This window comes from Neoarius graeffei, chromosome 9 (genome assembly GCF_027579695.1).
Source record: "Neoarius graeffei isolate fNeoGra1 chromosome 9, fNeoGra1.pri, whole genome shotgun sequence".
Lineage (NCBI taxonomy): Eukaryota > Metazoa > Chordata > Actinopteri > Siluriformes > Ariidae > Neoarius > Neoarius graeffei.
Window position 1 is genome coordinate 78,333,346 of NC_083577.1, and position 14,384 is coordinate 78,347,729.

Consider the following 14,384-nt stretch of genomic DNA (forward strand, 5'->3'; position numbering starts at 1 on the left):
GTGTGTGTGTGTGTGTGTGTGTGTGTAATTAAAAGAAATGAAGTCCTAATAATTGTTGATAAATTATTTTCGACATCACTGAACAGCTTCTGTTCAGAACAAGAAAAACACATCAAACTTTTAAATTAAGCTCGAATATACCAAGAGAATCAAATGTTTTAATACTAACGTATTTTAAACCTAGGCATGTTTTTCATGACCTCAAACACAAATTTTGTGAAACTCTGGACAACTGAAAGTGTTTTGCGATCACTGAATATTCAGCATTCATTCACTTTAACAGAACATCAGGCCCGATATCTCGTCTCATCATGAACAAAGTCGAATAAGGCAACGTTAGCAATGTAATATTATTAAACTGTAAAATTTCTTTCAAGTGCTTGTCAGAACCTGACATGAAGTATTAAAACACTAAATGTTTTCAAAAAAAAAAAAAACGATAACAGAGTTAAAATTTCCCAAAGCTGAAGGAGAAAGGGAAAGCATCTCCAGACCCAACTGACTCCTTGGGCTGAGGGCTCTTAGAGCTGAAAGAAAAGGCAAATTCATCCTCTGTACGACTCTCGGATTCATCAAACAGAAATCCTGTCAAAGCCAAGACAGCATTAATCACATATACGGTATGTTCATGTCACAAAGGACGAATGTCGTGTTGTGTTTGGGTTTAAAACCATCTTACCTGGAAGCTTCGTTCCAGGTGACTTCTACAGGCAAAACAAGAAATAAAAACAAATTAAAAAAAATTATTGATGAGAATGAAGTAATATGCATGGGGGAGTGGGGGTGGAATCTATAGATCTAGAACAGGGGTCGGCAACCCTAGGCACGCGTGCCACAACTGGCACGCCGAGGAATTTCCAGTGGCACACTGACGATGATACACAAACCTAATTATTCAACAAATTAAAAATGTTCAAACGTCATCTTGAACTGTCATTGGCTTTTGCATGGCGAGCCTGCTCTTTTAGCATGACTACACAACAATATAGTGCCCCCCCCCAGTGTTGCCAGATACTGCTGACGTTTTCCAGCCCAAAATATGTTCAAAACCCGCCAAAATGCACTTAAAACCACCCAATCTGGCAACACTTCCCCCTCCCCATATTTCTCACGAGACGGGCCCACTCGATGCAGCAGTTGCGCTAAGATGGCAAAGAAGCCGACAGTTCGGGCTTTCCTCTCCTCGTGGACCAGAGAATATGGGTTCGTTTCTCAGAGGGACCGTGCTGTGTGCGCGTTGTGTTTTGAAAGTGTTGTGTGTCGAACATCCAGTGTTAAACGTCATTTCGAGGCAAAGCACGAAAAGACTTTCAAAGATCAGGCAGACAGGGACGAATCACTCTCACGCGCAGTGTGCGGATATGGGAAGCAAGCCCACGCTTTAACAGTCTTTACCTCAGCTAAAAACAATGCCACTGAAGCTAGCTATATAATTTCTCACTGCATAGCTAAACATGGAAAGCCATTCACAGACGGTGAATACATTAAGGAGGCCTTTCTCTCCGGCTCGGATAGTCTTTTTGAGGGGCTGCCAAATAAAGAGACAATAAAATCAAGAATAAAAGACATGCCCGTATCAGCCAGAACTGTTGAGCGACGAATTGGTGAAATGGCAGAAAACGTAAGGGTGCAGCAAACAACTGGCATAAAAGATGCAGCGGTATTTAGCATTGCGCTTGACGAAAGCGTAGACAGGCCCGCCGACGGGGGGGACAAACGGGTATGTTGTCCCGGGCCCAGGAATGGGGAGGGCCCAGAACTGGGCTCTCATGAAGTTGCGATTATTTTATTTCATTTCAAAATGTGTTGATTTGGGGGAGAAATGTGCTATATTTGCATTCAATAAATGATTTCTAGATCGTTTGCCTTTATTGTCTTTGAAAAAGGCGTCAAGAACCCCCTACCACCCCTAATGCAAAAATGGTTTGGTCTGACTCTTTGATTAAGGGGGAAAAAACGACATCGTTCAATCATAGCGCTTCGACAATCAGCGTGCGTGCCATTTGCCAACATGCACAAGTCAGGAGCACAGAAAAGAAAAGAGAAAAAGAGAGGAAGAAACCAAGAGACTCAGGGGCTCACTGCATAAATATTTTAAAAAAGATTCAGATGATGCAGCAGGTACTAGCAAAGGCACTGGGGCAGCTGAGCCAGGTAAGACCAGTGTTGGGCACGTTACTTTCAAAAAGTAATTAGTTATAGTTACTAGTTACTTTTCCCAAAAAGTAACTGAGTTAGTAACGGAGTTACTTTGTCATAAAAGTAACTAATTACCAGGGAAAGTAATTATTCCGTTACATTTTGTTCCCCCTCAAAAAAAAAAATCAAATTCAATTAGTGTAATCATAATAAAAGTGAATGTTAAATGTGTTTAATGACTGAAATGGACACTTAACAGAACCAATTAATAATGTTATCTACACTATATTAATATTTTTGTGGGACAATGTGAGATAAGACATCTATCAAATGTAATATATTTTTGTAGTTATTAAAATTATGTTACTAATTACTGGCCATTGACGAGGACAAACGCTTTGTTCCTCGACATAATGTGCATTGCACGTAAACACTCTTGCCTTTTATTTCAAGTAATGAAAAGTAATGGCTGTATTTCCAATGTGAAAGCGCAGTGTTGGGCTGACCGCTCACCATCGCTGGGTCTTCCGATTGAAAGAGTGCGCAGTAGTGCAGTAGGCGTGGCCTACCTACAGTACGTATGTTGTCCAAATCTACTCTGATTGGCTTACTGTGCCGTTGTCTCGCGTCTCCCCGCCCCACACGAAAGCAGAGTAAAGAAAGGCTGAACGAGCAGCGTGCCAGATGAGAACAGCTTTAATAAAGTAACGCATAGTATTTTATTGTAAGTAACGGGAACGGCGTTATAACGATGTAAAAAGTAATTAGTTAGATTACTCGTTACTAAAAAAAGTAACGCCGTTAGTAACGCCGTTTATTTCTAACACCGTTATTCCCATCACTGGGTAAGACACAGCCAACTTTTTCCCGCCCTGTAAAGTAACCCCAACCAAGGCACGCGCGGCACGCAATTCATGTTACAAACGAGGGGAGAGCAAGTCACACTGAACACCATATCAAACGCACAGGGCATTGAATCATTTCATAACCACAACGGCTTAATAACATCGTGTTTCATATATCTGATTGAAGCTAAGAATATTCACATTAGCCCGCAATCATATCCCGCCGTTTCTCGAGCGGTGTGTTCTTCTCTGCTTTTCACACTGGACAGTACGCACGCACGCACGCACAACAAAAGTCCGGCGCATTGCATTTTGCACCTGAATAGTTGCAGACTAAGGAAATGTTAAAACTGTAAAAATGTTGAAATGCTAAAATGAAATGGTTGTTGACTGGTTGAATGGTTTTTGAATACCTGTCATTTAAGGGTTGGAGTGAGTAGAGACTGGGATAAGAGAGGTGTGTGTGGGTTGGCCTGGGGGGGGCCCATTCAGAGCATTTTGTCCCGGGCCCAGCCAAAGCTGTCAGTGGCCCTGAGCGTAGATGTGAATGATGTGGCACGTTTGGCAGTGATGGCAAGATATTGTGATGTGACTGTGAGAGAGGAGCTCTGCTGTTTAAAGCCAATGAATCCTGCTGGGCATCTTTACCCGAAAAGTTCAACTGTCTTCGCAATATCGCACTGGCTTTATTGTCAGTGTTCGGATCAACGTATCTGTGTGAACAGATATTTTCGCACATGAAGAATGTACTTTGCCCCTCCCGAAGTCGTCTGACAACGGGCCATTCGGAAGCATGCGTCCAACTCAAAGTGCCCAATCGCCATCCCCACATCTCGGAGCTAAGGAAGGGGAAGCAGGGCCAGGGATCACACTGACTGATAGGCAAAACATTTATTTTGTAACAAGGCTACTTCAAATTTGCAGTTTATTGCTAAGCCGCTTTATGTAGGCTACTTGTCAATGTTCTCTGACGCTCATTATTTAATTTTTTTTCTGTAGTTTTATTATTCATCAGTTCCATTTCCATTAGGCTGCTACGTCTTTATTGTGAATAACTTGGGCCTGTTACCTACTGAAAGACTTTGGATGTTATTTTGTGAATTTGTATAAGCTGCTTGCAATGTTGTTATCCAGTGTGTGTGTGTGTGTGTGGGGGGGGGGGGGGGGGGGGGGTTGTTCTTAAACCTTGTGTGTGAGGTAGGGTGGCCAGACGTCCGTCTTTAGGCCGGACCGTCCGTCTTTTCAATGTCTTGTCCGGCGCAGCATCAAGCCAGATGCACATTTGTCCTCCTTTTAGAGACGATGAGCGGAATTATATAATATCGACTTGCCAGACTGGAAGAGCAGAGTTCTAGAATAACGTTTTGTAGGGAAACTGCAGATCTGTGCTGCACACTAGTAATCTACAATAAAGAGTCTATGGCTCGATGTTTTGTTTTTAAAGATATTTTTTGGGGCTTTTTTCACCTTTATTGGATAGGACAGTGTAGAGACAGGACAGGAAATGAGCGGGAGAGAGAGACGGGGAGGGATCGGGAAATGACCTCAGGTCGGAATCGAACCCAGGTCCCCGGATTTATGGTATGGCGCCTTAGCCACCTGAGCCACGACGCCGCCCGGCTCGATGTTTTTTGGCATGCAATGCGAACTCCGCACCGCGAGGCGTTGCGTTCTAGAACGCGTTGCGCTCTATCCTTTGATCTTCCTGGCGCGTGCCTAGTGCCCTGCCCCCCTGGCCCTGGCTGGGACTTGGAAACACGAGTCTGTCCGGTAGACCAGCTGCTCACAACTTAACTTGTTAGGATATGGATGACAGTGCAAATGCACATCTACTATATCTACCTTAAGTTTAATTTCAGTGGTTTGTTACTCCACAATGTTTTTAATAAATACAAATATGGTGTTCTAGCCAATTAAGAGCTAATACATGAATTATAATAAATACTATGAATGCTTTAAAACGTTTTATAATGTTGCTGGTTATGTTGCCTATTTGTTCTTTGAGAATCTACAAATGTTGTGCTTTTTGGTACTCAGCACCTTAAGTTTAATTTCAGTGGTTGGTTAACGCCACAATGTTTTTAATAAATATAAATACTGTGTGTTCTAGCCAATTAAGAGCTAATACATGAATTATAATAAATACTATGAATGCTTTGACCTTACTCTTTTTTCCCCACAATCATAATCTTTAACCCTACAAAATTGCGATGTTGATTTCATCAAACTTGAGTGACTTGCATAAAAATAATCCATTCTCAATCTTGCCACTGTGGTTTACATAAAAATTTGAGGGCTATGAATCAGATGGGATTTGCCATTATTCGCCCTAAAATTGATTAGAATGCAGGAAATTGCATCTAAGAAATACAAAATTTTCTGGGGGAGGCCCCCCAGAACCCCCGGCCAAATAATGTCCTCCTTTTTGGTGTTATGGAAATGGTCACCCTAGTGTGAGGTTAATAGCATAAAACAAGTGCAATGGTGTTTTACATTTGCTCAATGCATTAAATATCCATATCCGTCTAAAATGTGTGGCGTCTAATTACACATAGTTAACAACACCTATTTGAATGGCACGCTAACTAACATGAAAATTTCTAATTGGCACTACATGGCAAAAAGGTTGCCGACCCCTGATCTAGAATAAAACGTGAACAAGACAATATGATAATCTGCTACTGTTTATATATTTTTTAATATATTTTTCATTCGGAAAGATATCCAGCTTGCTAGCTTTCAGAATGAATGTTATAAAATGTGCTTTTTAACAAATGTATAGCTTCATAATTAAGCTGCTAATATTACTAATTCATGCACAGTGGATATTGTCAGGTTTTGTGAGCCAAGATAAATCATATCACATCTTTTTTCCCCCCCACCTGAAATTGTAAAGTATACAAATAAACTGAAAAACAATCAGAAACTGTTTTAGAGAAAATAAATAAAGTAACAGAATAAGTGTGCACACCCTTACACTAGTATTTTGTTGAAGCACCTGTTGATTTTATTACACTGAGTGAAGTCATGCTTTTTGTGTAAGACTATCAGCGTGACACTTCTTAACTTGGCAATCTTTTCCCACGCTTCCTTGCAAAAACAATTCGAGATCAGTCACATTTATGAGGGCGTTTCCTGTTCACAGCCCGCTTCAGGTCACCTCACAGGTTTTTATTTGGATTTGGGTCTCGGCTCTGGCTAGGTCATTCAAAAACACTGATCTTCTTTTGGTTAAGCCACTTCTTCGTTGTTGTTTTTATTCATGTATGTTTTGGGTCAGTGCCATGCTGAAAGGTGAAATTCCTTTTCGTTTTCAGTTCGCTCGCAGACTTCTGAATGTTTTGCATGAAAATCGACTGGTAAATACCAGTAGCTACTCATGATTCCTTCTACCTTGATAAAAGCCAGACTTCTGGCTGAAAAGAAGAAACCTTAATGTCAGTGGCGGCTGGTAGTCTTTCAAACAGGGGAGGCTGGTCGGTTACAATATTTCCAGATTTTAAAAGAAAAAAGAAAAAAACATCAATTTTGCCCATACTCTTGCCACTGATCTGGCTGATTGTTGGCAGCGTCACAAACTGTGAAATAACAGGTTCTTTTGGCCCATTAGCCTACTGTCCAATATACATGATGGTGGTGTTGGGGGGAGGGGGGTATATTTTAACATTTTATATTTTAAAATTGTGGCATGTTGTTTAAAAATTGATCATTATTGAAAGCAGCTCCTTGTCAGGAACCTCAGCAGTAACAGCAGAGTGTTCTGGAATAGGCACAAGCACTGACCTTGGGGAGCCAAACATAGAGCTGGGTGCCACACATTTCATTCAATGACACTTTCCCTATATTTTACTTATTTTGACTGAGAAATGTTTTATTGACAATTTTGATAACCCTTCACTTTTAATCCAGGTCTGCAGTGTGAAATGTTCTCGGCTGTGTTTTTGTTTAAAATTTTTTTCCAAATTGTAGCTGTGTTTAATTCATATCCAGAAAAATATATATTCCAATATAATATACTCAGCATAAACATTTTAAATAGATTCTATATTTTTGGTCCATCCATGACATATTACTAAAGTAGCCTATTTACTGTTGTTGATATGGGTCACTTGCTGTTAGCCAATTCACTTTCTCGTACCAGGAGAGCTGAAAGGAACGAGTATTATTCCCTACCTTTTTCACCAAGTCAATTTGAGGTATTGGTCTACCCTGCTCTTTAATTTTAATTTTTTCCTCGAAAGGAAGACTGGCAAATGGCTTCGCCAAAATTAAATCAGCAATGCTTGGCATCCGTGCGCAGCTTTCTTGCTAGCTGACTAGCCCCCTCAAGTTCAGTCACTCAAATAAACGAAATTTCTGGAACTAAGATAGCAAACTTGACAACACTATATTTACACTTTATTTACAATGAAAATATATACAAACTAAAAAAGCTGGTAGAAACCGTATGTAATGAATGAAATCGAAATGTAAGCTGATCTCTTACAATACACCACAGCACTTGCGAATCCGCATGCGACTGAACTGAAATTCACCGCTGCCTGTCTATAGTTGAAACGAGCTGTCAATCAAAGAAAATATCCGGCCGCTTTCACCAATCACCAGTCTCCTCGCGGAAACTGCCATGTCCCTCCCACTGTGAGGCTCGGAGTCCGTGGGCGGGCATTTTCGCAGTATTTGTCCAATAACCGTCTTGCATTTTGAGATTGAAAAGCGCAGAGCTCCCAAATGCCATTGAAGTGCACTGAGGCTGGGCTGCATCGCGCTGTCACGAGGGGGAAAAACTCACGCACACATTAGGCGAACTGGGGAAAGTTATAACGGAATGATTTCGCACTGTAGTTGGGTTGAGCACATATATTTCTATGATTCTGGATCTGAAATAGCAATGTTATAAGGTCAGCTATAACATAAGCCTAGCGCAATTCATCCTACATGACGTTCGTCATTTTTAGAGGAGGCTGAGCCTCCCTCGTTGTCTTAGAGCAATCGCCCGTGCTTAACGTGCATATCACGGGTAAATTCAGGAGCAAGATCAATGTAATTCTCCTATTTTATATTAAACTTTGGTCAAATATCTGTAACATTCTGCATTCTCTGCAATTTTTTTACCTTGCGCAATACCAGAAAAATTCAGTTGAAATCAAGCCATTTGAGGCGAATTGGTCCGCCTCTGAAAAAACTTGGCATTTGGATTTCGCGGCAAACATTGATTTTCGTGATGTCGCGTGCGGGACGCCTCCTTCTGAATCGTACATCAGCGCTGGTTTGTTTATGAGAAAACGACCTGGTGGTTTTCTGCAAATTTCTTCAACGTTATGGCGTAATTATTAAAATGGTTAACAGATGTATCGTAGGAGGGTGTAGCAACACCAATCTTGATGAGATTAGTACTCATCGTTTCCCAAAAGACCGGACAGTGAGAGAGAAATGGGAGCGCTTGGTCTACACAGGCTGTGCACTGAAACCGTGCAAAGCTCGCGCAGCCTGCTGGCGCTTCCGCGGGTGACGTCACGATTTTGGCTCCAGACTCCCTGTGCAGGGTTGCAGGCAAGCTGGAGCCTATCCCAGCTGACTATGTGCGAGAGGCGGGGTACACCCTGGACAAGTCGCCAGATCATCGTAGGACTGACTAGGGCTGCACAATATATCGAAAAAGTATCAATATCGCGATATCATAGTTTGCGATACACATACCGCAAAAATTACTTAAATTTCGATAAAAGGCACATTTTTCTGTGCCGTCCAATCACATTTGAATGTCAACAAGCGCTGCGGGATAACTCCACCCCCTATTGCAAAACAAGTAAAAGCCTCGTGGTGATGGCAGAAGGTGGGAGCGGTAGCAAGTGTGGTGAGACAAACTTGTGTGAGGAGGAACTGGTTTCCAAAAAAAAAAAAATGCACGTCTGCTATTTGGAAGTACTTTGGATTCAGGAGGGATGACGTACTGCAAACTCAGGTACTTTGCAAGACATGTACCTGTAAAACAGTGGTGGGGCGGCTCACTGGGACAAACACTGCTGTACAGAAGCATAAAAACATAAAACCGCGCTCTCTCTCTCTCTCTCTCACATACACACACACACACACTACCGCTCGCTCGCTCACTCACACACACACCACTGCTCTCTCACCCGCATGCGTTATTAACAGATTGTGTTTGAGTTTATGGTGAATCTGTGTCGCTCACCTTCATCTCCCGGGAGCCGCTGAAATTGCCATTTTGAATGCTTTATGTTAATGTAATGTAGTTTTCAGTTTTTTGTTTACTTCAACTTCAGACATTTTCTGCTGCGCTCACAAAAATTAAGAGATTTAAAGATGATTGATGGACACCATTGCAGGTGTAGCCATGTTTTTCCAATAAAAAATAATGTTGGAATGGAAGCGATGCATTGGGTGGTTTTTTTAAATGCTAGATACAGGGCAGAACGGCGAGTAGAGGTAAGAAAAACAGTATATATTTAATTATCGTGATACATATCGATATTGAGATATTCAGTCATGTTATCGAATATCACATATTTTTCTGATATTGTGCAGCCCTAGGACTGATACATAGAGACAAACAACCATTCACACACCTTCACATTTTCGGTCAATTTAGAGCCACCAATTATCCTAACCTGCATGACTGTGGGGGAAACCGGAGCACCCGGAGGAAACCCACGCGGACACGGGGAGAACATGCAAACTCCACACAGAAAGGCCCTCACTGGCCACGGGGCTCGAACCCGGACCTTCTTGCTGTGAGGCGACAGTGCTAACCACTACACCACCGTGCCACCCTCCTATAAAAGCAACTAGTCTTTATTTAATCAGAAAAATTTCATTGATGACTGACTGCTGTATGATTTGGTTCGTTCTAGACACAGCCACATCCTTAATTACAGGGTGTGCACACTTAGGCAACGAGGTTACTGCAAGTTTTTATTTTTCCCCTAAATTTTCTGATCGTTTTAGCTTAATTTTTATACATGTTAAGTCTGTAGTGAGGGTTGAAAAAGTTCTGACATGATTTAGTTTGCTTTCTTTTCTTTTTCTTCATCACAAAAACCTGCCATTTTAATAAGGGTGTGTCGACTTTTTATATCTACTGTATACGCTCACGCATTTCATCACTGTATTATTACTCACTGATATTGAAATCTGCAAAAAATAGAATGCACTGTATTTCAGGCTAAATTGTAAAATTCCTGATCATATAAGAAAAAAAAAAATATATATATATATATATATATATATATATATATATATATATATATTAGTGCTGTCAAGCGATTAAAATATTTAATCGCGATTAATGTCGCGACTGTCATAGTTAACTCGCGATTAATCGCAATTTAATCGCACATTTTTGTCACATGAAAAACCATTGTAATTCTCTTATCAGCATAAAAAAGTGAATGGGCTTGCTCACCGTTCGAACTACGGGGGTACTCCGGGGATCCGAGATCCCCTGAAACAGACATGAGATCCCTTGAAAACATGATTTGGGAAATGTTGGGGGGTCTTTAAAATATTGGCAAAATGATGTTTATTGACATAGCAATCGTGTGTAACGGGTAGCATTTGCATATCCGAAGTGAGCGCGCGATGGAGATCCGCGCTCTGAGACAAGCGCAAGCGCCCCCCCCCCCCCCCCCCCGGGAAAAAAAAGGGACCTCCCGAAAATATCGGCATAGTTCGAACACTGGTTGTACCAATGTTTTTTTTTTTTTTTAAATTGCAGAGCATAACACGTCTTGTCACAGCCACTGCAAAGTCGGGCTGGAGCCGCCGATGGGAAAACGAAACCTAAGCCGAGCACCGTGGCTCTTCGTCCCGAGGCGCGGCAGCGCGAGCTGTCCGTGCTGGTTCTTTGGGGGGAGGGCAGAGGACTCTGGCTGTGCGGGGCGTGACATTATAGTCTAGCTGCTATCGTTTTTCTAAGCAAAGTCTCTGTTCCAAGTTCCTGGCAGTTTCAAAAGCTTATGAAAAACCTACATCATGTCACAGAGCGTTAATCTCGCGATAAAAAAAAATTATCGCCGTTAAAATTGAGTCAAGTTAACGCGTTAATAACGCGACATTTTTGACAGCACTAATATATATATATAGCTGTATAAACTGATTTAGCTCTGTTACTCTAAATGCATACCTTGCTGAAATAAGAGCTGGAGAATGTAAAAGGTGACTCCTGGAAAAACACAAACAGGTATAACGTAAGTGTTGCCAGATAGTATAACTCGCACATACACCGTTTGAGTGCGGTGAGGAACATCAGGGATTTGTTCCTAGAATTGTTTGTTTCATTTTGTTTTTTGACCTCACCTCATGTTGGCTCGACCCCGCTTCAAAGTTGCAGTCGAAGCCTGAGAACGTCGGAGTGTTTGGTCCAGAGTTCATGGAGAAAACGAACGCTGGTGTTTCTCTGCCCTCCTGGTGACCCTGAGATGTACTGGGGCTGCTACTACACACAGTGATGATATAAAAAAAAAAAAAGGTCCTTTTGTGAACAAATACGGGTCGAATAACAGTCTCTAAACCACACAATCATACTGTGTGTCACCACGGCTAGGCCTAATCCCTCTTAAAGCTACCGGGACGTTATGCTCACTGTAACAGTTATTATAAAATATCACAGGTGTCCAAACCTTTCTTACAGTCACCCTGATGGAGAAAAGATTTTATTTGCACTATTTGTAAAATAATAAATCTAAAGTCCTTCCCGCGCCATGCAACCGGGTGGCGCCGATTTCCGTTGCCATAGCCCTCGGCCTCTCGCCTATACAGCTAGGGTTACAGGGGGGATTAGTCCTCTGTATTGTAACCGCGAGAGTTTTGACTCCCCACTCGTGTCTGTATTGCAGCGTGCCTTGCCAGACGGCAGTAGGTACCATTTTTATGATGGTCTTTGGTATGACCCGACCGCAAGTAGAACTCGCGGTCTCACGATCGAAAGGCGGACATGCTAACCATGAGACCAACTCGCAGTAAATGAATAAATGGGCCAACTTAATTACCACAATTACACTGCCTGTTAATTTCTGTAGCTAGTTGAATAGGTGAGTTTTAGGCACAGTGGTATGTAAATAAAAAATTTTACACGCAGATTTCCTGGTAAATTCCTCATCAACGTCGTGATGGATCCTATTCTGGTAGGTGGAGCCTATTCTGAGAACACGGGTCGTGAGCAAAGAATGCACTCTGGATGGGACGCTAGTCCACCACAGAGACGTACACATTTACATCGAGGGGTGCAATATAGACTGGTACCAAAATTCAAAAAAGTGCTTATTTAAGGAGTTAAAGGCATTTTTGAGACAAAGTCGGCAAACAGTCTTATTTTGTCAATTTGGGTGTGCCGAATTCAAATCTGCAATATGCCGAGCTCTATCTGACCTCTGTTGACCTCGAGAGGTCATTGAACTTTGGGCCTGTAAACGTCTCAGCTGAACCCAGTTTCTCAGCTTTCTAAGGAATGAAATGTACTAAAATGATTAATGAAGTTAGCAAACGGCCTCGTTTGTTAAATGTTTGGGTGCTGAATTCATTTTTCATTTGTAAAACGACATATGACCTCTGATAACCTCAAGGTCATTAAACTTGGCCTATAGGCCTATGCATTTAACGGCATTTTTAAACTGACTTTACTCCCCCAAAAAGAATATGAACAGACAAAAAACAAATAGAAAGGAACAAATACAACATTAAATGCCAGTCCATGTACATGTGACTTACTTTTCACAATGAGAATGCCTCGGCGATCACCTTACATAACATTGCATTACATTTAGCAGTTATTGTTTATACAAAGCTACTGAAAAAAGGACAGATTCAGCAGCATACAAAATGTGGGGGCATACAGGGTATACAGGTTAATCAGGGTTAGTATATATGAGAGTTTTTTTCTTTGTTTGTTTTTTGTTTTGTTTTAAATGGGGTAAAGCCTTTACAAAAAACAAACAAAGAAAAAAACTCTCATATATACTAACCCTGATTAACCTGTATACCCTGTATGCCCCCACATTTTGTATGCTGCTGAATCTGTCCTTTTTTCAGTAGCTTTGTATAAACAATAACCGCTAAATGTAATGCAGTGTTATGTAAGGTGATCGCCTAGGCATTCTCATTGTGAAAAGTAAGTCACATGGACTGGCATTTAATGTTGTATTTGTTCCTTTCTATTTGTTTTTGTCTGTTCATACTCCCCCAAAAAGAATAAAGTCAGTTTAAAAATGCCGTTAAATGCATAGGCCTATAGGTCAAGTTTAATGACCTTGAGGTTATCAGAGGTCATATGTCGTTTTACAAATGAAAAATGAATTCAGCACCCAAACATTTAACAAACAAGGCCATTTGCTAACTTCATTAATCATTTTAGTACATTTCATTCCTTAGAAAGCTGAGAAACTGGGTTCAGCTGAGACGTTTACAGGCCCAAAGTTCAATGACCTCTAGAGGCCAACAGAGGTCAGATAGAGCTCGGCATATTGCAGATTTGAATTCGGCACACCCAAATTGACAAAATAAGACTGTTTGCCGACTTTGTCTCAAAAATGCCTTTGGGTGTCACAATTCTGGATTTTGGTACCAGTCTAATAGTGTAGCCAGTCCACCTACTAACTTTTGTTTTGGGAGGAAACCCATGTATGTCAAGCTCTCTATACAGACAGTAACCTGAACTCATAATCAAGCCGAATTGTGGGGTGTCTGCATCACATGCCTCTCTAGCAGATGATCTTTAGTTTGATTTTTTTTAAAAGGTGACTTGATTTAAACGAGAATGCTCTGAGAGCACAATATCCCCCGCTCGCAAGTCGGCCATAACTCTGGTAAAATGCGACTGAATTGAATGAAACGGCAATATGCGTATTACCGACATATAACAAAGAATCCTGCCAAGTTTCGTGAAATTGTGAGAGGAGTTGATTTCAGACGGGACGGATGGACGGACATCGCCATGACATAATCCCCCTTCGGGCCTTTCAGCCAGCGGAGGATAAAAATTGTGAAGGGAGTTGATTTCAGAAAGCAAGCACACCTTGATGAAATTGCCAAAGTACAAGTTTGTTAATAATAATCAAGGGCATAACTCTGGGAAAACTTGCCCAAATTAAACGAAATTTCAACATGTGTATAACGGTCATATAACAAAGCCTTCTGCCAAGTTTGGTGAAATTCCTCCACAAATTGTGAGAGGAGTTGATTTCAGAAGAACGTACATCCTCATGAAAATGTCAAAGTACAAGTTATTTAATCAAGGGTCAAAACTCTGGGAAAATTTTCACAAATGAATTTAAATCGCAATCTGCGTATTACCGTCATATAACAAGGCCTTTTGCCAAGCTTCGAGAAATTCGTCCAAAAATTGTGAGAGGAGTTGATGTCAGAAGGCGAGTACACCTTCATGAA

General features: G+C 41.3%; 1 protein-coding gene across 1 annotated transcript in view; it reads right to left on the bottom strand.

Annotated features, from left to right (window-relative positions):
* Positions 1-206: 206 nt before the first annotated feature.
* Positions 207-14,384, bottom strand: part of LOC132892029 (protein SIX6OS1) — a 35,255-nt gene continuing 21,077 nt past the window's right edge. The window contains exons 11-14 of the mRNA XM_060930333.1: positions 11,301-11,436; positions 11,128-11,166; positions 680-704; positions 207-585 (exon numbers count right to left, since the gene is read on the bottom strand). Of these exons, the coding sequence (XP_060786316.1) occupies positions 449-585; positions 680-704; positions 11,128-11,166; positions 11,301-11,436 (337 nt within the window). The 3' untranslated portion in view covers positions 207-448. The remainder of the gene's footprint in view (positions 586-679; positions 705-11,127; positions 11,167-11,300; positions 11,437-14,384) is intronic.